This window comes from Perognathus longimembris, chromosome 2 (assembly GCF_023159225.1).
Source record: "Perognathus longimembris pacificus isolate PPM17 chromosome 2, ASM2315922v1, whole genome shotgun sequence".
NCBI lineage: Eukaryota > Metazoa > Chordata > Mammalia > Rodentia > Heteromyidae > Perognathus > Perognathus longimembris.
The window spans coordinates 20,684,495-20,706,302 of record NC_063162.1 but is presented as its reverse complement, the minus strand read 5'-3'; the positions used below and the strand labels follow the sequence as shown (position 1 = coordinate 20,706,302).

Here is a 21,808-nt window from a genome sequence, read left to right as displayed (position 1 = left end):
ACACCAGTCTGGTCAGACCATCACCCATATCTTATCGAAAATTACCGTCCTAATTAAGAGAGTCTCTGTTGTATAGATCTGTTCAGAATTAGTGTTATTCTCTGTCTTTTTTTTTTTTTGCCAGTCCTGGGCCTTGGACTCAGGGCCTGAGCACTGTCCCTGGCTTCTCTTTGCTCAAGGCTAGCATTGGTGCTGGGGAATTGAACCCAGGGCTTCATGTATACAAGTCAAGCACTCTTGCCACTAGGCCATCTTCCCAGCCCCAGTGTGATTCTTTACAAGGAGGGGAAAATAGAAGGTTCTGTGATCTGGAAAGACAAGTTCTGTTTATGTAAATATATGTAAATGTACTCTTCATAATGATTCAAACCTTTTTCCCCTGGCTTCCTGAGGTTGGAAGATAGGAATTATTCTACTTTTATACTTCAACTGTCATGTGATTATTATTATTTGGTGCCAGATGCTGGGCTGTGTGCTTCCTACAATCACCTTGTTTAAATCTCTTAACAGCTAAATGGAACATGATTCTTGTTTTAACAAATTTGAAGAACTTGAGTCTTAAGTTGAATGATCTGTCCAAGGTCTCAGTAGTTTCCTGGGTTAGGGGTTTAAGTCATGTCTGTGGGACTTCAAAACTTGCTGCCTCTGTTTGTGATTTTTGTATTGAGAGTTGAACCCAGGGCCCCACTCACTGCTAGATAAATGCTGTCCTGAGCCACACCCTTAAGCCCAGATAAATAATTTTGTTTTGTCTCCTTGATCCTAATTCACATTTGTGGTTTACTGAATATGAGGTTTGATCTTTTGTCAAAAACCTTAGCTTCAGGCTGGGGATATGGCCTAGTGGCAAGAGTGCTTGCCTCTAATACATGAAACCCTGGGTTCGATTCCCCAGCACCACATATACAGAAAACTGCCAGAAGTGGCGCTGTGGCTCAAGTGGCAGAGTGCTAGCCTTGAGCAAAAAGAAGCCAGGGACAGTGCTCAGGCCCTGAGTCCAAGGCCCAGGACTGGCAAAAAAAAAAAAAAAAAAAAGTTGCTAGAAACATTTGGGGCTAGGGATATGGCCTACTGGCAAGAGGGCTTGCCTCGTATACATGAGGCCCTGGGTTCAATTCCCCAGCACCACATATATAGAAAATGGCCAGAAGTGGCCCTGTGGCTCAAGTGGCAGAGTGCTAGCCTTGAGCAAAAGAAAGCCAGGGACAGTGCTCAGGCCCTGAGTTCAAGCCCTAGGACTGGCCAAAAAAAAACACAAAAAAACCTTAGCTTCACAGTCTATTATAGGTACATTAGTTTATTTTCATACAAATGTGATGTATTTGGGACATATATGCACATATACACACATATATAACTAATCACCTTGTGCTTCTGTGATGTTTTACTTAATGGTGCTGATCTTGGAAACCAGTGTTTTGGTCTGTGTAGTTATAATTGCAAGGAGTTCTGGTGACAACATAGCATACCAGGCATCAAGATTCCTTTTCAAATAGTTTTACAGTAACATTGTACTGCCCTGGTGTGCTACTTTAATGGAGCTACTCTACAACTGTTTTTCTAATAGCTAAATAATGTAATAATGTTTCACTCTGTTTCTTATTTGTTTCTGTTGCAAGAGTCATTTAGTAATTTGTCAAATTTCGTTTTCTGATTCCATCCAGATTTTATTTATGTATTTTGTAACTACCATACAATTAGTTATTAACGAGCTTTACTTATGTTTTCTTGTAGGTGCTATTTAGTTATTAACAAGCATCTGTTATAATCCTGTCTCTATAAGCTCAACCAATCTTCCTTTCCCTTTCCCTTTTGTTAGTTTTGTAGTTCCTTGTAAATCTAGATAAGTAAATAAACTCAATAAATATCACTAGAGGATTATGAGAATTTCAGAAAAACTGTCTAAATCCAAATAATTTGGAGAAAGAAAAACTAAAGGCTGCATAGTTTGTGTGCAGGAAGCCTACCCAGGCTTCCCTTTTTCTGACATAACCACTTCTTCCTTTTTTTTTTCTTGTGGTACTAGGGTGTGAACCCAAGGTCTTGGCTTGTGAGGCAGAAGCTCTACCACTGAGCCATATCCCCAGCTTTCTTAACAAAAGCCTGGGACTCCTTAACCACCAGTTGTCTACAAGGAGGTGACTGGAGAGTGGGTAGCCAGATAGATTGCCTCCTTATTTTCCTTTGAGTGTTGTGACAGTTGTACCCCCGGTGTTGTAGACCACACCATCTAAAACTGCCAGGAACATAGACTGGCTCTTTGCTGGCTGTTTCTTAGCTAGGAACAGGTGGGATCACCAGATAATGTTCTGCAAAGCAAGATTGCAATGTTCAATTTCCACTTACAATGTTAAGTGTACAGTTCTTTCTGTAACTCGCCAAGTCTCCCATGTTAATGTACTAAGAGTTGAATGGGAACTTTTTTTTTTCCTCACAAAAGTAGTTATTCCATTTGCCCAGAATCTAGGGTGTGTGTGTGTGTGTGTGTGTGTGTGTGTGTGTGTGTGTGTATTATGTTGGGATATTGATTTGTTTTTGTTTCTTTTTGCCAGTCCTGGGCCTTGGACTCAGGGCCTGAGCACTGTCCCTGGCTTCTTTTTTTTTTTTTTTTTGCTCAAGGCTAGCACTCTGCCACTTGAGCCACAGCGCCACTTCTGGCTTTTTCTATAGATGTGGTACTGAGGAATCAAACCCTGGACTTCATGTATATGAGGTGAGCACTTTACCACCAGGCCATATTCCCAGCCCCTGTGACAGACATTTTGTTACAAAGAAAATTAATCTGATTGTGTGAGCTCTCTATGTTTTATTTTAGCTTAATTACTAATTTACTCTTTTTTTTTTTTTTTTGCCTGTCCTGGGGCTTGAACTCAGGCCCTAGATACTGCCCCCTAAGCCACTTTGTGCTCAAGGCTAGAGCTCTACCACTTGAGCCACTGAGCCACTTCCAATTTCCTTGTGGTTAACAGGAGATACGAGTCTTATGGACTTCTGCCCAGGCTGGCTTTGAACCTCACTCCTCGGATCTCGACCTCTTGAGTAGCTAGGGTTATAGGCATGAGGCACCAATGACTGCTATGTCAGAATAGGAGGGTATTTTAGGAAGTGGACCCTCCTATGGAGATGCCCACAGAAAGCCTCGGGTAGCTAAGTATAAGGTACTTTATTTTGGTTATTCCTAGTGATATATTTTCTTGTGCATTGTTTCTTCCACAGAAGTTGTGGAGATCGGATTTGGAGCTGTGGGATAAAGACCCCTTGGCTATTTTTAAAGCACATCTATGATGTAGTACTGCAGTGGACATCTGTCCCAGAGAATTGGGGATAGCACAGGGGTGGAGCCCTTGCCTAGCGTGTGTGAGGTCCAGGTTCACCCGGACATTTGAAACCTGTGCCCCATTCATGCCATCTATTTGCTTTTCTCTCAGGTTTCAAAAATAATATAAGCTCCATTCTTGATTTTTGGAAGTCACTTTGTAAATCTTGTCAGTGAAGCCCAAGTCAGACCTGTAGGTCAGGAGAGACAGAGCTACTGTGGTTTGGTACAGGGAGTGAAGCAGGAAAAGGCCTTGCTTATCTTTCGCTGACTGGTTTTATGGGGATTATATACTACCTATGCCTTCCCCAAGGGTCTTAGAATTCTTTACATTCTAAAGCATTCTAAACTCTTATGAGTCTGAGACATTCCAAACTCTTGAAAGGGCTCAGCTAATTTTAATGATTGGCATATCTAAGTACAATTTAAAAAACATTAACCAGGGAACCCTGTTAAACATAGTGACTCAATATCATCTTTTATGATTTTAGTTACTCTTTTTTTTTTTGCCAATCCTGGTGCTTGGACTTAGGCCCTGAGCACTGTCCCTGGCTGCTTTTTGGTCAAGGCTAGCACTCTGCCACTTAAGCAGCAGCGCCACTTCTGGCCTTTTCTATATATGTGGTACTGAGGAATCAAACCCAGGCCTTCATGTATACGAGGCAAGCACTCTTGCCAGTAGGTCATATTCCCAGTCCCTGATTTTAATTACTCTTGAATGACAAACTCTTAAGAACAAAGCTCTGGAATCTAATTAGGAGTTTATTAGTGTTATAGGCCTTTTCCTCCAAATAGCTTTTTTTCCCTTCTTCTCCTCCTCCTCCTCATCATCTTCCTTCTTCTCCCCCTCCTTCTTCATTCTTCCTCTTCTTCCTTCTTTCTCCTTCCCCTCCTCCTCCTCCTCCTCCTCCTCCTCCTCCTCCTCCTCCTCCTCCTCCTCCTCCTCCTCCTCCTCCTCCTCCTCCTCCTCCTCCTCTTTCTCCTCCTCCTTCTCCTCTTCCTCCTCTTTGTGCAGAGCTGAGGACTGAACTCAGGGCCTTATCCTTGTTTGGCAAGTGTTCTTCCACTAAGCTAAATTTCCAGCCCCTCCAAATAGTTATGTATATATTAATAGTAAATTTTGATTCCAATAAGATTTCCTTGGTATTAGGAATATTTATTTGAACCAGGCACAGAGGCACATGCCTGTGATTCTATCTGTTTAGGAAGTAATAGATCAAAGTATGAAGCTGGCCTGGACAAAGTTATCTCCAGACCCTATTTAAAAAATGAAAAGCAAGAAAAGAAGTGGGGGGGCTGGGGATATAGCCTAGTGGCAAGAGTGCCTGCCTCGGATACACGAGGCCCTAGGTTCGATTCCCCAGCACCACATATACAGAAAAAAAACGGCCAGAAGCGGCGCTGTGGCTCAAGTGGCGGAGTGCTAGCCTTGAGCGGGAAGAAGCCAGGGACAGTGCTCAGGCCCGGAGTCCAAGGCCCAGGACTGGCCAAAAAAAAAAAAAAAAAAAAAAAAAAAAAGAAAAGAAGTGGGGGGCTGGGGATATAGCCTAGTGGCAAGAGTGCCTGCCTCGGATACACGAGGCCCTAGGTTCGATTCCCCAGCACCACATATACAGAAAACGGCCAGAAGCGGCGCAGTGGCTCAAGTGGCAGAGTGCTAGCCTTGAGCGGGAAGAAGCCAGGGACAGTGTTCATGCCCTGAGTCCAAGGCCCAGGACTGGCCAAAAAAAAAAAAAAAAAGAAAAGAAGTGGAGGAGTAGGGGCTGGGAAGTGCTTGCCTCGTATACATGAAGCCCTGGGTTTGATTCCTCAGCACCACATATATAGAAAAACCAGAAGTGGCGCTGTGGCTCAAGTGGCAGAGTGCTAGCTTTTAGCAAAAAAAAAAAAAAAAGCCAGGGACAGTGCTCAGGCCCTGAGTCCAAGGCCCAGGACTGGCAAAAAGAAAAGAAAAGAAAGAAGTGGAGTATGGTTCAGGTGGTAGAGAGCTTGTGAGGTCCTGAGTTCAATTCGTTTTAAAAAATTTTTAAAAATGTATTATTAAACTTAAGTGCATGGAAAAATGGATCACTAGAATTAAATATAATTTATTTATTTTAAAAGATTTTAGAAGTTTTTAATTAGAAAAAAATTTGGAGGGTACCAATCCCAGGTCTTGAACTCAGAGCCTGAACTTTTTTTGCTCAAGGCTAGGACATTGCCACTTCAGCCACAGCTATACTTCTCAGCTTTATTGGTGTTTAATTGGATATAAGAGTCTCGTGGACTTTACTGTTCCAGCTCACTTGGAACTGTGATCCTCAGATCTCAGACTTCTGAGTAGCTAGGATTATAGGCATGAGCTACTGGCACCTGGATATTTTTAAATTTTTTATTTGTTTGAAACAGGAGCAGACTTTCTTCCTTAGTACTAGGGAAGTACGTAGCTGAAGACAACGTATTTTATTTATTTATTTTTATTTACTTATTTATTTTTTTTCAGCCAGTCCTGGGCCTTGGACTCAGGGCCTGAGCACTGTCCCTGGCTTCCTTTGCTCAAGGCTAGCACTCTGCCACTTGAGCCACAGCGCCACTTCTGGCCGTTTTCTGTATATGTGGTGCTGGGGAATTGAACCCAGGGCCTCATGTATACGAGGCAAGCTCTCTTGCCACTAGGCCATATCCCCAGCCCCAACAATGTATTTTAGTATTGTCTTTTTTATCATCTTTTCTCAGAATATATAAATAAGAAACCTGAAATTCAATGAGCATAGAAAAGGAAAGCAAATGAGAGAGTCTACCTTTGCTATCACACTTATTGGCAATTCTAGAGTGTTTATATAGAGGAAAAACATGTGGTAGGTAGGCTTTGGAAGGGAAGGGCTTGGGACTAATAGCAAGTGAGCATTGCAGGTCATGTTTATAAGATTAGGCTATGTGTTTTGGACAGTGGGGGTGTTAAATGTTGATCATAAATACTGCTATGCTATGCTGAAACTTTGTACCTTCACATCTAACACATACAGTGTGTATTAAAAATTAATGTCTGGGGCTGGGGCTATAGCCTAGTGGCAAGAGTGCCTGCCTCGGATACACGAGGCCCTAGGTTCTATTCCCCAGCACCACATATACAGAAAATGGCCAGAAGCGGCGCTGTGGCTCAAGTGGCCAGAGTGCTAGCCTTGAGCGGGAAGAAGCCAGAGACAGTGCTCGGGCCCTGAGTCCAAGGCCCAGGACTGGCCAAAAAAAAAAAGAAAAAAAAAAGAATTAATGTGACAACGGCACATGTTTTCTCTCCTATGCAGAAGCTAGATCTAAAGTACACTTGGACATGATATATTATACAGGACTCCAGGCATACACACAGTCCAAAGGAGGATACTCTTAGGGAAGGAACACATAGGTGCAATGCTTCTGATAAAATAAAATAACATTTATTGAAATGAGTTCCAGGAAAAATAAAAGAATTCATGTGACCTGTGTGTGGTGGTGTACAACTGTGGCCCTTACACTGTGGAGGCTGAGTCAGGGAGATCATGATGAGTTGAACGCCAGCCTTACACTACATAATGAAACCCTGTCTCCAAAAAAAAAGTGATAACAAACGTAAAAATGCTTTTCAAAGGACCTGATAGTGCCTAATTATCCATTATTTTATTATAACATTAGGCTCTTGGTTATTATCTTAATCTGCTATGCTGCTCTAACAAAGTATTACAGACAGTCTTTTTTTTTTTTTTTTTTTTTTTTTTTTGCCAGTCCTGGGCCTTGGACTCAGCGCCTGAGCACTGTCCCTGGCTTCTTTTTGCTCAAGGCTAGCACTCTGCCACTTGAGCCGCAGCGCCACTTCTGGCCATATTCTGTATATGTGGTGCTGTGGAATCGAACCGAGGGCTTCTTGTATACAAGGCAAGCGCTCTTGCCACTAGGCCCTATCCCCAGCCCCTACAGACAGTAATTTATAAGTAAGTTATAGCACTTATTTCTCTAAGTTCTGGCTGGGAAGTTTAAGATTAAGGCATTTGGTGTCTGGTACAGGTTTCCTGCCTTGTGCTCACATGGCAGAAGAATAAACGGACCAAAAAAAAAAAGGCATGGTAGATTTGTTCCCTGCAGCTCTGGGAGAAGGTAGCATCCATTCTTAGGGCACCCTGACTCAGCCCCTGCCCCAAAGCTCCAGCTCTTCGTACTCCTGCAGTAGGATTGAGTTTCAACATGAATTTCGGATGAGGTATATGCAAACCATAGTAGTTCTTAGTCTAGACTGCAGATTGATGGTCAAGGGAGACACCGCAGGCCTGTTTATAGTTGTTATGGATGTTAAAATCTTAGAAGTGGCTGGCTAGTGTAGGTTTTTCGCTTTCTGTGTTTATTGTGATTGAATCCTATGTTATCTTGTGAGCAGTTGTTATTTGGTGAGATGGCTACTTGTATGTGTACTTTAGAATTTTTTTTAAATTGTTATTATAAAGGTGATATACAGAGAAGTTACCATTAACATAGGTCAGGTTTTAAAAAAGTACATTTCTTTTTGGACAATGTCACCCTTTTCTTTGCTGTCTCCATTTTTCCCCTTGCATCCCCACCTACAAGTGTATGTATTTTTTTTAAAGGAAAACAGAATGTTTTATGGCATGTTCTTAATTCCTTAGAGTAAAAATATGGAGTTTAAAATAATTCTTCATTCTTTTTCAACTATAGGTGACTGAAAAAGACAACAGGGGTTAAAAGGCCTAACGTAAGTGTTCATGGATTTTGAAAGCTCCTAAATAACCTAAGTTTTAAGACAAAAAGATGATATCAGATTATTCTGATAAAAGCTTTTAGCATAGAGAACATCACAATTATGAAAAATGGTGATGTTAAATACAGCAAGTTTTTGTTTCTTATAACAGTGTAAATTTGGAATGTTTGGGGGAGGCAGTTAGGATTCATAAAAATGTCCTACCCTGCCAGACACTGATGGCTCACACCTCTAATCCTAGCTACTCAGGAGGCAGATCTAAGGATCACGGTTCAAAGCCAGCCTGGGCAGGAAAGTCTGTGAGACTCTTATCTCAAATTAACCACCAGAAAACCAGAAGTGGCGCTGTGGCTCAAGTGGTAGAGCTCTATTCTTGAGTTGAAGGGCTTAGGGTAGTGCCCAGGCCCAGAATTCAAGGCCCACGACCGACCATAAAAAAAGAAAAACGTCCTACCCTTTGTTTTAGTCATTTTTTTTTCTCCTGGAAATCTTTGTGCAGTGATTCAAGAGAAGAAAAGAGCTATGTTGGCTTTTTACATTGCAATATTATCTATAAATGGTGAAACAACACTTCAAGACAGGGCATAGAGGAGGAAAAGCTAAGAAAATTATATATGTCATCTAATTGCAAACACTTAATGATAATTTCAAAAGCCATGTAGCAATATGGGAAAATTTACACTGTTATTTGTAAGAATTATAGACAGGTAAAAGTATATATGTGGTTAGACTAGAAGGGAACATGAAAAATGTGAAAATAGTGGATGGTTAGGGTGGGGTGATCTGAGTCAGTCTTTGCAGAAATCTGCTTGTTAACTTTGTACAGTGATATACCTGGAAAAAATTCAAATCTGCTAAGAACATTATGTGTCCTGCCCTTGGGAAAACTAACCTTTGCCCATGTTAAGGAACGTGTATCATTCTGTTTCTCCTTAAGAATATTTTACTGCTGAAACAAATGACTCTTTTAGCAAAACTTTTAAATTGAAATATAGCTCATACCTCTAAAGTGTGTAATTCAGGGATTTGAGTACGTTCAGGAGGCTGTGCAACCACAGCCATAGTAATGTGCAGTCATCATCCCCCAAAGAAACTCCATCCTGGAAACAATCACACTTGAGTCTCTACACCCCATAGTCTCTGACAGCTACCGATGTCTCTTGTGTTTCTGTGTGTTCACCTATTCTAGACATTGCATGTAAATGAAATGTAGCTTCTTGTGACTGACTTCTTTTATGAAGCATAATGTTTTCAGGGTTCCTTCATGTTACAACATGAGTCAGTATCTGGGGTGTGTGTGTGTGTGTGTGTGTGTGTGTGTGTGTGTGTGTGTCTAAATTCTCCATTTTATGGGTACATTGCATTTCATTTACTCATTGATCAGCTGGACATTTCGGCAGTTTCTGCTTTTTTGTCATTATGAATAATGCTGCTAGACATTGGTGCATGGGTTTTGGTGTGGACATCTTTCCATTTTCTCAGCTGTCTATGCAATAGAATTGGTGGGTCACTTAGTTACTCAATTATTAACTTCCTGTGAGAATGCCAGCTGTTTTCTGAAGTAGTGATACTACTTTACATTGCTACCAACAATGTCTGAGGGTTCCAGTTTCTCATGTCCTCACATCACACTTGTTTTTTGTTTTGTTTTGTTTTTAAAAACAAAACAAACTCAAAACCATAGCCATCATAGTTGAGTGCGAGGCAAGTATTTCTTGTGGTTTTTGGGCATTACTGAGTTCTGAGCTCAGAGCCTCATCCTTGCTTGGTGGGTGCTCTACCTCTTGAGCCATGGTCGTAGCTCCCTGTAACCTTGAATTGCATTTCTTTTTTTCTTTTTTTTTTTTGACCAGTCCTAGGCCCTGAACTCAGGGCCTGAGCACTGTCCCTGGCTTCTTTTTTGCTCAAGGCTAGCACTCTGTCACTTGAGCCACAGCGCCCCTTCTGGCCATTTTCTGTATATGTGGTGCTGAGGAATTGAACCCAGGGCCTCATGTATAAGAGGCAAGCACTCTTGCCATTAGGCCATATTCCCAGCCCTGAATTGCATTTCTCAAGTGATTAGTGTTATTGGATATTTCCTCACGCCCTTATTAGGCATCATCATTGGAGAAATATCTTGCCGTTTCTTTGCCCATTTTTAAATTTAGTTGTTTGCCTTTTTGTTGTTGTTGTGGGGCTTGAACTTGAGGCCTGGGTGCTATCCCTGAGCTCTTTTGCTCAAGGCTACCACTCTACCACAACTCCACTTCTGGTTTTTGAGTGTTAATTGGTGATAAGTCTCACAAGGACTTTTCTACCTGGGCTGGTTTCCAACCGCAATCTTCAGATCTTAGCCTCTTGAGTAGCTAGAATTACAGGTGTGAGCTACCAGCACCCAACACTGCCTCCTTTTTATTCTAAGAGGCCTTTAAAAAATAATTTAGATATTACTCAATTATCAGGTACATGATTTGTCTATATTTTCCTATTGCATGAGTTATTGTTTTGCTTTCTACTGGTAGTAGCTTTTGAAGTGGAAAAGTTTTTTTTTGTTGTTGTTGTTGGTCATGAGGCTTGAATTCAGGGCCTGGGTGCTGTCCCCTGAGTTTTTAATTTTTGTTCAAGGTAAGTGCTCTACAACATTGAGCCACTTCCTATTTTCTGGTGGTTAATTGGAGATAAGAGTCTGAATGGTCCTAGGGTTGGCTTCTGCCTGCCATCCTTACATCTCAGCCTCCTGAGTAGCTAGGATTACAGTTGTGAGCCACAAGTGCCTGGAAAAAGTTTAAAATTTTGATGAAATCTGATTTGCCTACTTATTTTCCTTTATTGCTTAGACATCATTGCCTAATACCCAAAGATTATGCCTTTGTTCTTTCTTCTAGGAATTTTACAGTTTGAATTCTAGTGTTTACCTATCAATCTTATATATTGAATCCATTTTGAGTTAATTTTTGTATATGGTGGGAGGTGGGGGTCCATTTCATTCTTTTGCATGTAGATATTTGCTTATCCTACCACATTTGTTACAGATCATTCTTTCTCTACCACTTAAGCAACAGCACCACCTCTGGCTTTTCTGAGTCATTTACTGGAGATAAGTATCTCATGGACATTTCTGCCTAGGCTGGCTTTGAACTGCAGGTCTCAGCCTCCAGGATAGCTAGGATTATAGGCCATGAGCCACTGGCACCCAGCTGTATGTTTCTTTTTGGACAATGTCACTCTTTCCCTCACTCTCTCCCAGTTTTTCCCTCCTTCTTCCAGTTTTTTCAACCATGTTTTTGTAGTTACCAGTGCATTTGCAGTCTTTTTCTTACATTTATTCCTAAGTATTTTGTTTTTTTAATGCCACTATAAATGGATTTATTAATTTTTATTTTTAGATCGTTCATTGTTAGTATATAGAATTGCAAGGGACTTTTACATATTAAATTTATATCCTATAATCTGTTGAGCTAGTTTATTAGGTAACAAATGGTTATTAAAATAGAAAAATACTTTAAAAAACATATTGGTGTTTGGGTTTTCTTACATTTGTTTCATTTGTTGTAGTGGATTTTGTTCTTTCTTTTAAAAAATCCAAGGTGTTTTTTGTTTTTGTTTTTGTTTTTTTTGGCATTTGTGGGGCTTGAACTCAGGGCCTGGGCTCTGTCCCTGAGCCTCTCTGTGCTCAAGGCTAGTGCTCTCCCACTTGAGCCACAATGCCAATTCTTGCTTTTTCTGAGTCTCATTGGCTTTTCTGCCCGAGCTGGCTCGGAACTGGGATGCTCAGATCTCAGCCTCCTGAGTAGCTAGGATTATAGGTGTGAGCCACAGCACCGGGTTTAAATCTAAGCTTTTAAAATAACTTTGTCTGGGAATGTGGCTTAGTGGTAGAGTGCTTGTCTAGCATGCATGACACTCTGGATTCAATTCCTTGGTACCACATAAACAAAAATAAATGAAATAAAAATAAAATAACTTTGTCTTTTATTTTTGGTGTTGGGGATCAAATCCATAGTCTGCGTATGCTAGACAAGTGCTCTACCATGGAGCTGCATCCCAACATTATTTTTACTTGTCACTTTCACATGCACCCATAGTTGGCAATTGATAGTGCCCTTCTTTAAGACAGTTGGTTAGAGACTGGGCATGATAGCTCAGGCCTAAAACCCCAGCTACTTGGCAGGCAGAGGTGGAGATAGGGAGGATTGTGGTTGGAGGTCAGCCTTATGAAACTCCTGCCTCAATCAATAAGCTAGGCATGATGGAATGTATCTGTGATCCTAATTACTTGAGAGGTATAGATAAGAGGATCACTATTAGAGGATGGCCCTTTGTTGTTGGTTTTTTTAGTTGGTCATGGGGCTTGAACTCTGGACCTGGGTGCTGTCCCTGAGCTCTTCATCTCAAGGCTGGCGCTTTACCACTTGAGCCACAGCGACACTTCCAGTTTTCTGGTGGTTAACTGGAGATAAGAGTCTCATGGACTTTCTTGCCCAGGCTGGCTTTGAACCAAGATCCTTAGATCTCAGCCTCTTGAGTAGCTAGGATTACAGGCTTGAGTGCCTGGTGCCTGGCAAGGCCCTTTGTAAAATAAGTAAAGCATAAAGGGCTTGGGAGAGTAGCTCAAGCAGTAGAGCACCTGTCTAGGAAGTGCACAACCTTTTTTTCAAACCCACAAAAAATAGATACAAAGAAATTTGATAAGAAGAAGTAAATTTTGCCATGCCAGATTAGATATAGAAAGAGAAAGAAAGGGTTGCATTAAATATATTAGTCATGGTCAAGGAATGTGGTTTAGTGGTAGAGTGTTTCCCTAGCATGCATGAGGCCCTGGGTTCAATTTCTTGGTACCACATAAACCCCCCAAAATAAATATATTAGTCATTAACTCTAACACCTGTGTGTATCACCTTTATAGTCACAATAAAAAATTAAAAGAAAAACAAATATATTAGCATGCCAAAAAGGTATTGCTGACTGAGCTTGAGAATTCTAGTCTTTACTGTGGCTTTCTTTCCATGTAGGGTCTTGGGTGAGCACAGACTGTTATCTAAATGGTTTTGTAGTACCTTTCTTCTCCAAATCATTTTATCAAAGATTTTCTTTGGGGCTCTTTGCAGAGACTAGAAGAAACTGGCGACTTTCAGTCACTGCCTTTCATACTGCCATCATCAGTATGGTTCTGGAGGGTTTGGGGTTCCAGGTAGCCAGAAAAGACAAAATAAAACTCTGCTCTTTTTTTGTTCAGTGCTGTGGGGGTGGGGAGGCTGGTAATCTGAGAGGGTGAATGTTTTCCTGTGCTAGCAAAGACAAGAAGGCATCATCTGATCATTACAGGAGTGTGCAAAATGTGCACTCAATGTAGAGCCTCTGCAGAGTGGCATTTGGGATTTAGAACAATGTAGGAGATGTACATGTTGGAGCAGGTTTTTAAAGATAAAATTAAAACAATAACAAACACAGCTAGAACTAGACCAGGAAAAAGAGAAAAGCTCTCCATCATCTCTTTCAGGGTTGTTCCTTCTGGGTTTAAGGTGTGTCAGGAGTGATTTCTTCACAGTAGAGTTGATTACTAAGCAGAGAAAAGGCCTTGACTTTTAGCCACTGTGCCACACACTGCTGTCACCAGTATGGGCCTGGCAGTAACCAGAAGGGATCCTTGAAAGCCTCTGCTCTTTGTGTGGGAAATAAAGCATTTTAGGTTGCATTTGTTTCCAAAACAAGTTCCCAGACTGAAAAAAAACCCCCACAACTAATGTGTTTAGATTTGCTTTTAGCTTGCTTGGAATGCAACATTTTGACACAAGATCTTCCTCATTAAGTAAAAGATGGGTGAAGTAGTTCAGTCTCAATTAGATTTGTACTTTTAGCCTTCTGCTGAAAAGCTGTGATCTTAAGCTACCTCTTACTTGCGATCACTTTTTAAATACTAGAAATTGGTGTTTCCTGTTATCTGTAGAAGTCATCACTGTAAAACGATGATTATTAAAAGGAAACAAAAAATAAAAGGTATATTTTGGAACCACCCATGCTTGAAGCTTTTACTTAGTAGTTTCTAGACTATCTTATACATTTTGCTAAAACAAAAATACCTTTTAAATTTGACAAGATAAACATTTGTTTAGATCTATATAATTACGCATATTCTCGGATAAAAATATGTGCTTTTTCTTTTTCTGAATGCATACAGAAAGTTATTTGTTTTAGTTTTGTACTGCATAATGGCATTTTGGCTAATGATAGGTCACATATAGGTGATGGTCCCATCAGATTATAATGGAATAAAAAATTCCCTATTGTCTACTGAAGTGGTGATATTGGGGTATAATGCATTCCTCATGTGTTCATGGTAATGCTGGAGTGGACAAACCTATCCTGCCAGTCACATAAGGCACAGCACATGCAGCTACATGCAATGTAGAACATCTGATAATGGTCACTAGAGATTGTGTTGCCAGCTTAAGTATTTATTATGCTATATGCGTTGTTAGTTTATAGTGTACTTCCACTTATTCAAGAAAAGTACTATTGGGGCTGGGAATATGGCCTAGTGGCAAGAGTGCTTGCCTCATATACATGAAGCCCTGGGTTTGATTCCTCAGTACCACATATATAGAAAACGGCCAGAAGTGGCACTGTGGCTCAAGTGGCAGAGTGCTAGCCTTGAGCAAAAAGAAGCCAGGGACAGTGCTTAGGCCCTGAGTCCAAGGCCCAGGGCTGGCAAAAAAAGAAAAAGAAAAAGAAAAGTACTGTAAAGCAATCTCCTGTGTTCTTTTCTGTTCTCACATATCTTTGTTTACTATATATCTTAGTTGCATTATTTTTCTTGATTTTGTGTTGTTTTGGTCATCATGACTAAGAGCAAGAGTATATGTGGTATACACGTGGTACATACATGTACATGTATATATGTATATATCACACACATATCATGGTGTTTTGTTTTTTTTTCTGCCAGTCCTGGTGCTTGAAATCAGGGCCTGAGCACTGTCCCTGGCTTCTTTTTGCTCAAGGCTAGCACTCTGCCACTTGAGCCACAGCGTTACTTCTGGCTTTTTTTTTTTTTTTTTAATATATGTGGTGCTGAGGAATTGAACCCAGGGCTTCATATATACAAGGCTAGCACTCTACTACTAGGCCATATTCCCAGCCCACATGTGGTGTTTATAGATACCATATAGCCTAGATATGTAGCAGGCCTTATCAATAGATTTGTGTGAGTACACATGTCATGATGTGCTCACAGTGACAAAACTGCCTAACGACACAGTTCTTAAAATATAACCCTGTCATAGGATAAGGTAGTTGTCATTTAGGTGTGTTTATTAAAGTGTTTTAAAATGACTTAGGATAATAAAAAGTTTTTTTTTTCTCTTCTTTAACTACATTTCCAAGAAAACTAAGCATTTAAGGTAGAGAAATTAAGGGCTTTTTTGGTCAGTCCTGGACTTGGACTCAGGGCCTGAGCACTGTTCCTGGCTTCTTTTTGCTTAAGGCTAGCACTCTACCTCTTGAGCTACAGCGCCACTTCCGGCTTTTTCTGTTTATTTGGTGCTGAGGAATGGAACCCAGGGCTTCATGTATGCAAAGCAAGCACTCTATCACTATGCCACGTTCCCACCCACTCAATGTTTGTTTTACTGGCAATAAGTCCCAGGCATACTTCAATAGTCCCACGCACATAGCGTAGAGAATTTTAACATGCACTTACTTTCTAATATTTAGAATTACATATGAGTTTTGACCTGATGAGCTAGGGCAAAGCCCATCAGTTGGCACAGACCTTGTAGGCAGCATTTGGGTTTTTTTGCCTCACTATGGATGTTTAAGGAGCGCCTTTAAGATGAATCAGAGACTGAAATGAACAAGCAAAAAGGGAAAAAAAGTCCTTAATTGATTTAAGCTGGCTTAGCTCACATTAGCTAAATAGCCAGCAAATCAGCATTTCTTACTTTCTCTGTGATCTCTGAAGGCCACTTAGCAAACCAGGTATTAGAGCAGAAGTGAGGATTTGCTTGGTCTTTTTCACAGTGGGCCACATAGGCTCTTCTTTGAATTCCTTTAACTCCCCTAGTAGTTCATGGCCTCAGCCAGGTCAAATATTAGAAATATTCCCATAAGGCTAACTTAGGAGGTATTTACATGTAGGTATTTCTGACAGAGTTCTACATCTTAGGGAATCCTTACTTGCTTGTCCTTTTTTTTTAAAAAATGCAAGACTTCTACAAAAATAGCTAGTAACTTCCTTTTCCTTGCTCCTGGATTCATCTTGAATCTTTCAACAATCTGGCTTCAAGCTAAACAGCCAGTGGCACTCAGATCTTGGTTGTCATCCTTCCTAGCTTTCTTGGCTTTTGGCTGGTTTTGGCCCTATATGAGTACCATTCTTCTCTCCAGCTTAGCTGTTATGGTGTGGTGCCACACCGAGTTGGTTCTCCTCTCGTTTCTTTCACTCTTTCCTTTTCTGTGTAGGTTCCTGATTCCACTCCATTCCCAGTTCCCTAAGATTTTGCCCTTGCCTCTCCCTTTCCTAGTAGGTAACTTGTTATAATATGAACTTGCACTTTTTCTCCCCTGCACCTTACCCACTTATTTTGAAAATACTTCTACTTTTTGTTTTCTCTATTCCCACTGCTACTATCCTACCCTCTGCTCTTTCAATTTCTGTCTGCTGTGTGTTTTTTTTTTTTTTTTGGCCAGTCCTGGGCCTTGGACTCAGGGCCTGAGCACTGTCCCTGGCTTCTTCCCGCTCAAGGCTAGCACTATGCCACTTGAGCCGCAGCGCCACTTCTGGCCATTTTCTGTATATGTGGTGCTGGGGAATCGAACCTAGGGCCTCGTGTATCCGAGGCAGGCACTCTTGCCACTAGGCTATATCCCCAGCCCCCTGTCTGCTGTGTTTTAAGTACTGTGTGAATGTACTTTTTTTCCTCTGCTACTGGGGCTTGAACACAAGACCATTATGCTCTTGCTTGGATTTTTTGCTCAAGGCTGGTGCTCTACCACTTGAGCCATACCTCCACTACCTATAAATGCATTTTAAATGGGAAAAAAAATGAGGGAATGAGTCTGTCTTGATTATTGTGCAACATCCAGGAAGACCTTACTAATTTTGTCACTTTTGTCAGACATGCCTCCGCCAGGGCAGTCATCCTGAAATATACCTTCTATATTTAATAGGTTGTCAAAAAATCTCCCATCATTAAAGTAGTATTGTGTTATGGTTTTACCTATCAAAATAGACAGGCCAGGAAAAATGATGTGCTATTGTCAAGGCCTATGAGATGTGTATCCCTTTTCTAGCTGTATATCCTACTTCTTTGCATCTAACATTGGTTGTGTGTGTGTGTGCACGCGCGCGCATGTGCGCACAGGTTGGAGACTGAACTCAGGGCTTTGCACTTGTTAGGTAGGTGCTCTATCTCCTGTGCCACTCAGTCTGGCCTTTGGCTGTTTATTCAACACTGTAGGTACTCATGTCTCCTTCCATGGTGTCCTAGTAGCTGCTGTTTCCACTCCTAGGATGCCTGTCCTCCAGAACACCTCTTTCAGGTCTTTATATAGACAGCATCTCAGCAAGGCTGTATGTGAAATCTTTCTATAATTCCAGCCTACCTCCTCCAACATCCCCCGCCCCCACCTTACTTTTCTCTTCTTCCTACAAGAGGGCCTGGCCCACAGGTGTGCAGTTTAATGAAATGAATATTAAGATGTGGTATACAAGTGCTCCTGCTATCAGTAGGTAATTGAAATAACTGTAGTTTGGCCATATTTTTAAGAACCTGACACTTTGCATATCATTCCCCTAGTACCACCACCAAAAAATAATTTAATAACCACGTGAGCACTTGTGGGAAACATACTGACCTATTAAAAATAGGTGATGCTTGTTTGTACTCTTTTTTTATTTGCTTATTTATTTTTGCCAGTCCTGGGCTTTGGACTCAGGGCCTGAGCACTGTCCCTGGCTTCTTTTTGTTCAAGGCTAGGACTCTGCCACTTGAGCCACAGCGCCACTTCTGGCCATTTTCTGTATATGTGGTGCTGAGGAATCGAACCCAGGGCTTCATGTATACGAGGCAATCACTCTTTCCACTAGGCCGTATTCCCAGCCCTGTTTGTACTCTTTTTTTTTTTTTTTGGCCAGTCCTGGGCCTTGAACTCAGGGCTTGAGCACTGTCCCTGGCTTCTTTTTGCTCAAGGCTAGAACTCTGCCACTTGAGCCACAGCACCACTTCTGGCCATTTTCTGTATATGTGGTACTGGGGAATTGAACCCAGGGCCTCATGTATACAAGGCAAGCACTCTTGCCACTAGGCCATATCCCCAGCCCCTGTTTGTACTCTTAAGTTAAGCATGTGTTCAGTATTTAAGGAAATAATACAAAAAGCTTTCCAGAGTCCCTGTTACCTACTGTATAAAACCTAGACCCTTAGAGTTTGCAGAGATCTTCTTACTCTGGTTCTAGCCCTTATTTTCAATATTTGGTCCCAAATAACAAGTCATATTTGTGCATTGTGTTTGTATATGCACATATGTGTGTCTGTATGTTGCATATGTATCAGTGTTTATGTATGCACGCTGTGCTATTTTCAGCTAATGCGCCTTTGCTCACATTCCTGCCCCACAGAGCACTTGGTTCTGCCTATCTGAAACTCTGCACAGCCTCTGATACTTAGTTAAAATTCCAGTTTCTCTGTTGATCTCTGAACAACATCACTTATTCTTACGGCTTACAGATTAAAACCTCTTACTTCTTAATTCTCTTCATAAGTTGCTACCTCTGTGGATTCTTTGTGCCTGTCTGAACCATCCCCTTGCCTTTATTCTGCCTAATTCTCATTATCCAACTCCCCTGCAACTTTATATTTTAAAAAATTCCTGGGGCAAGGAATATGGCCTAGTGGTAGAGTGCTTGCCTAGCATGCACGAAACCCTGTGTTCGATTCCTCAGCACCACATAAACAGAAAAAGCCTGGAGTGGTGCTGTGGCTCAAGAGGTAAAGTGCTAGCATTGAGCAAAAAGAAGCCAGAGACAGTGCTCAGGCCCTGAGTTCAAGCCCTAGGACTGGCACCAAGAAGAAAAAATTCCTGGCACATAAAGTTTAAGTAATAATACAGTGAATTTATCCTTCACCTACAACCACCAATTTAATATTTTTCCCCATGTGTCTTTCTCTCCACATATGTGCATGTGTATGCCCAAATGCATATATCTTTCTGTCTTGGACTATGAGTCATTACATTATACACATCATGATACTTCAGCCCTAAATACTTCAGCATATGATAAGGATGTTTCCCAAAATAAGTTCAGTACAATGAGGAAAATCAACAAATTTAACATCAGTCTAAGCACGATGCCTCATAGACATCCATAGTCGCTGAATTACTGAACTGTCATGTCTCTTTGATGTTCTCTCTCTCTCTCTCTCTCTTTTTTTTGCCAGTCCTGGACCTTGAACTCAGGGCCTGAGCACTGTCCCTGGCCTCTTTTTGCTCAAGGCTAGCACTCTGCCACTTGAGCCACTGTGCCACCTCTGGCCATTTTCTATATATGTGATGCTGAGGAATCGAACCCAGGGCTTCATGTATATGAGGCAAGCACTCTTGCCACTAGGCCATATTCCTAGCCCCTCTTTGATGTTCTCTCATCCAGAATATTTAGAGTAAGTCCTCTGCCTTTTTCTTTTTCATGACATTGACCTTTTTGTTTGTTTTTGTGGTGTTGAGGAGACACTGACATTTTAAAGAGTTCAGGCTTGTTGATTTGCATAGTGTTCCACAATTTGGATTTGTCCTGATTGTTACCTTACAAGTTAGAATCAGGGTTAACATTTTTTTTTTTTAAGGATTGAATCTTGGAGTTTTTATTAGAGCATTAGCAGTCTGCAGGCAGCTACTTGTTACAAAGGCCTGTAGTCCACAAATACACTTAACACTAGCGAAAACAGGCCAGAGAGGGAAGAAAGAACAAAAATAATACCAATAAACCAATCGAGCTCCAATGGAGAGCTCAGTTGGGACGCCATAGTGACTGGAGACAAGCCAGAAGACAGGACACGGGACAACATGGCGTCCAGGTTTAACATTTTTGTTTGGACAGAAATATAGTATGACGGACCTCCTTCCTTAAATAAGGAGTAATCTGTGGGGAGGGTTATTTGAACTCGTAAATGTAGCTGCACATCCTAGAAACTTTCACCCAGTGGTTTTGGTATCTCATTCTTTATTGGAAAGGTGCTAAACTGTAGTCTTCCCTTCCCACCCTTATCTAGAGTAGCCTGCCACATCTGCCTTTCTGTCAGGAAAGTGGATGAAAAGAAAGAAGACTGAATCTCCCTTTGCAGATGGGCATTATGGGTTTTGCCCAGGAGCAATTGTGTAGATAGGGACAAAATTAGAACTAGCACTCGGGTTTCTTGATTATCTTCCTCTTCCTCCTTCTTTTCCAACGCTCCTTCCCCCCCCCCCTGCCCCCCTGCCCCACTGTGCCGGGTATGAAACTTTAGGGCCTCCTGTAAGTTAGGCAAGTACTGTACCACATTCCCACTCCAGCAGTTAATGACCTCCTTCAGTAATACAAAACAAACATGGTATTACCTCAAATAGAAGCTAACTTTTACAAGTAGGCAGACACCGTATCTATCTCATGCATGTCTATTTATTCAAAAGAAGGGAACCAGTTTCCTCTCCATTCCTTCATTTCCTGCACCCTAAGACGGAGTTCTGTGTTCCCTTATAGCTGTCTTCTTATGTGGCTGTTCCTTGGGTTACATTCTCCTTCCATTCTCTTTTTCCTAATTGTTACATGAGCTGAGGTCTGCCGAGGAGGCTTTTGCCTTCCTAGCTACAGGCTGAGTTCCTGCCCTGCTCTGGGTGATAAGAGGACCCTGTTCATACTGTGTATATTACAGCATGGATCTGGCTTTTTCCTTCGGGTATTTGTTTACAATGAATCCTCCCTTACTGGATTGTGAGCTCATTGAGGTCAGGAATTTTGTTTAGTTCAGCTCTAGGCTTGCCACTTAGAGGTGCTCCATAGTGTTTACTCTGTCAGTGAAGTGTTTCAAGTCTGTAGTCATATATTGCCTTAATAGACGAATAGGAGTGACGCTCAAATCTTCCAATCTCTCCAATTCTGATATTATTCGATAAATACCATCCTGAAGTGTACAGGAAATGTAGAAAATGGAAAGCTATTTTACCTGTTATACAAGCCCTCCACAAACAGGGGTTAGGAATGAGTTCAGTGGCACTGTATTATGGAGGGCTTTAGCAATGACAGGGAGGAGGTGCTCTCAGGGCAATCGTGAAGGAGGGCAAAGGCTATCTCCAGGGCTAGTCCATTCCAGGTGAAGGGGACATGCTCCCAACAGCCCACCATCAGGAAAGTTGTGTTTGGGAGAATTGTGAGCCGATGATTTGACAGACATTATATAATGTACATATTGACTTTTCTTTGTATGGATTGTTTTCCAGAGTCTTTTCCATTTAGTTTAATTTAGGTATACCTAATAGCATTTTGTGATTCTAATTGGACATTTGCACTGACAGGAAAATCTGTAGGCCAGTGTTTACCATGGAGGACTTTTAAAAACATTTGTGGTCACTGGCGTCTTTTTTTTTTTTTAAGGTCCATCCTCTTTAGCTTGTACCACACTGCTGAGCCCAAATACTTCCCTCCTGCATTAAATGGGTTAAGCCTTAGGGGAAGTACATTAATAATTGAACACCCATGAGGCATTACTGCTTCAGTTGTGAACTTTAGTGTTTTCTGTAGCCTACAGGAGTTACTT

At 41.3% G+C, this 21,808-nt stretch overlaps 1 protein-coding gene across 4 annotated transcripts in view; it reads left to right on the top strand.

Moving 5' to 3' along the window:
- The window catches only part of Cnnm2 (cyclin and CBS domain divalent metal cation transport mediator 2), a 118,499-nt gene that overhangs the window by 6,347 nt on the left and 90,344 nt on the right, over window positions 1–21,808 (top strand). Inside the window, exon 3 of one of the 4 annotated variants that reach the window (XM_048338334.1) lies at window positions 7,997–8,367. The exons of the other annotated variants lie outside the window; for them this stretch is intronic. Coding sequence (XP_048194291.1) covers window positions 7,997–8,004 — 8 coding nt within the window. The 3' untranslated portion in view covers window positions 8,005–8,367. Of the gene's footprint in view, window positions 1–7,996; window positions 8,368–21,808 lie in introns of those variants that run through there. 4 annotated transcript variants of the gene reach the window in all.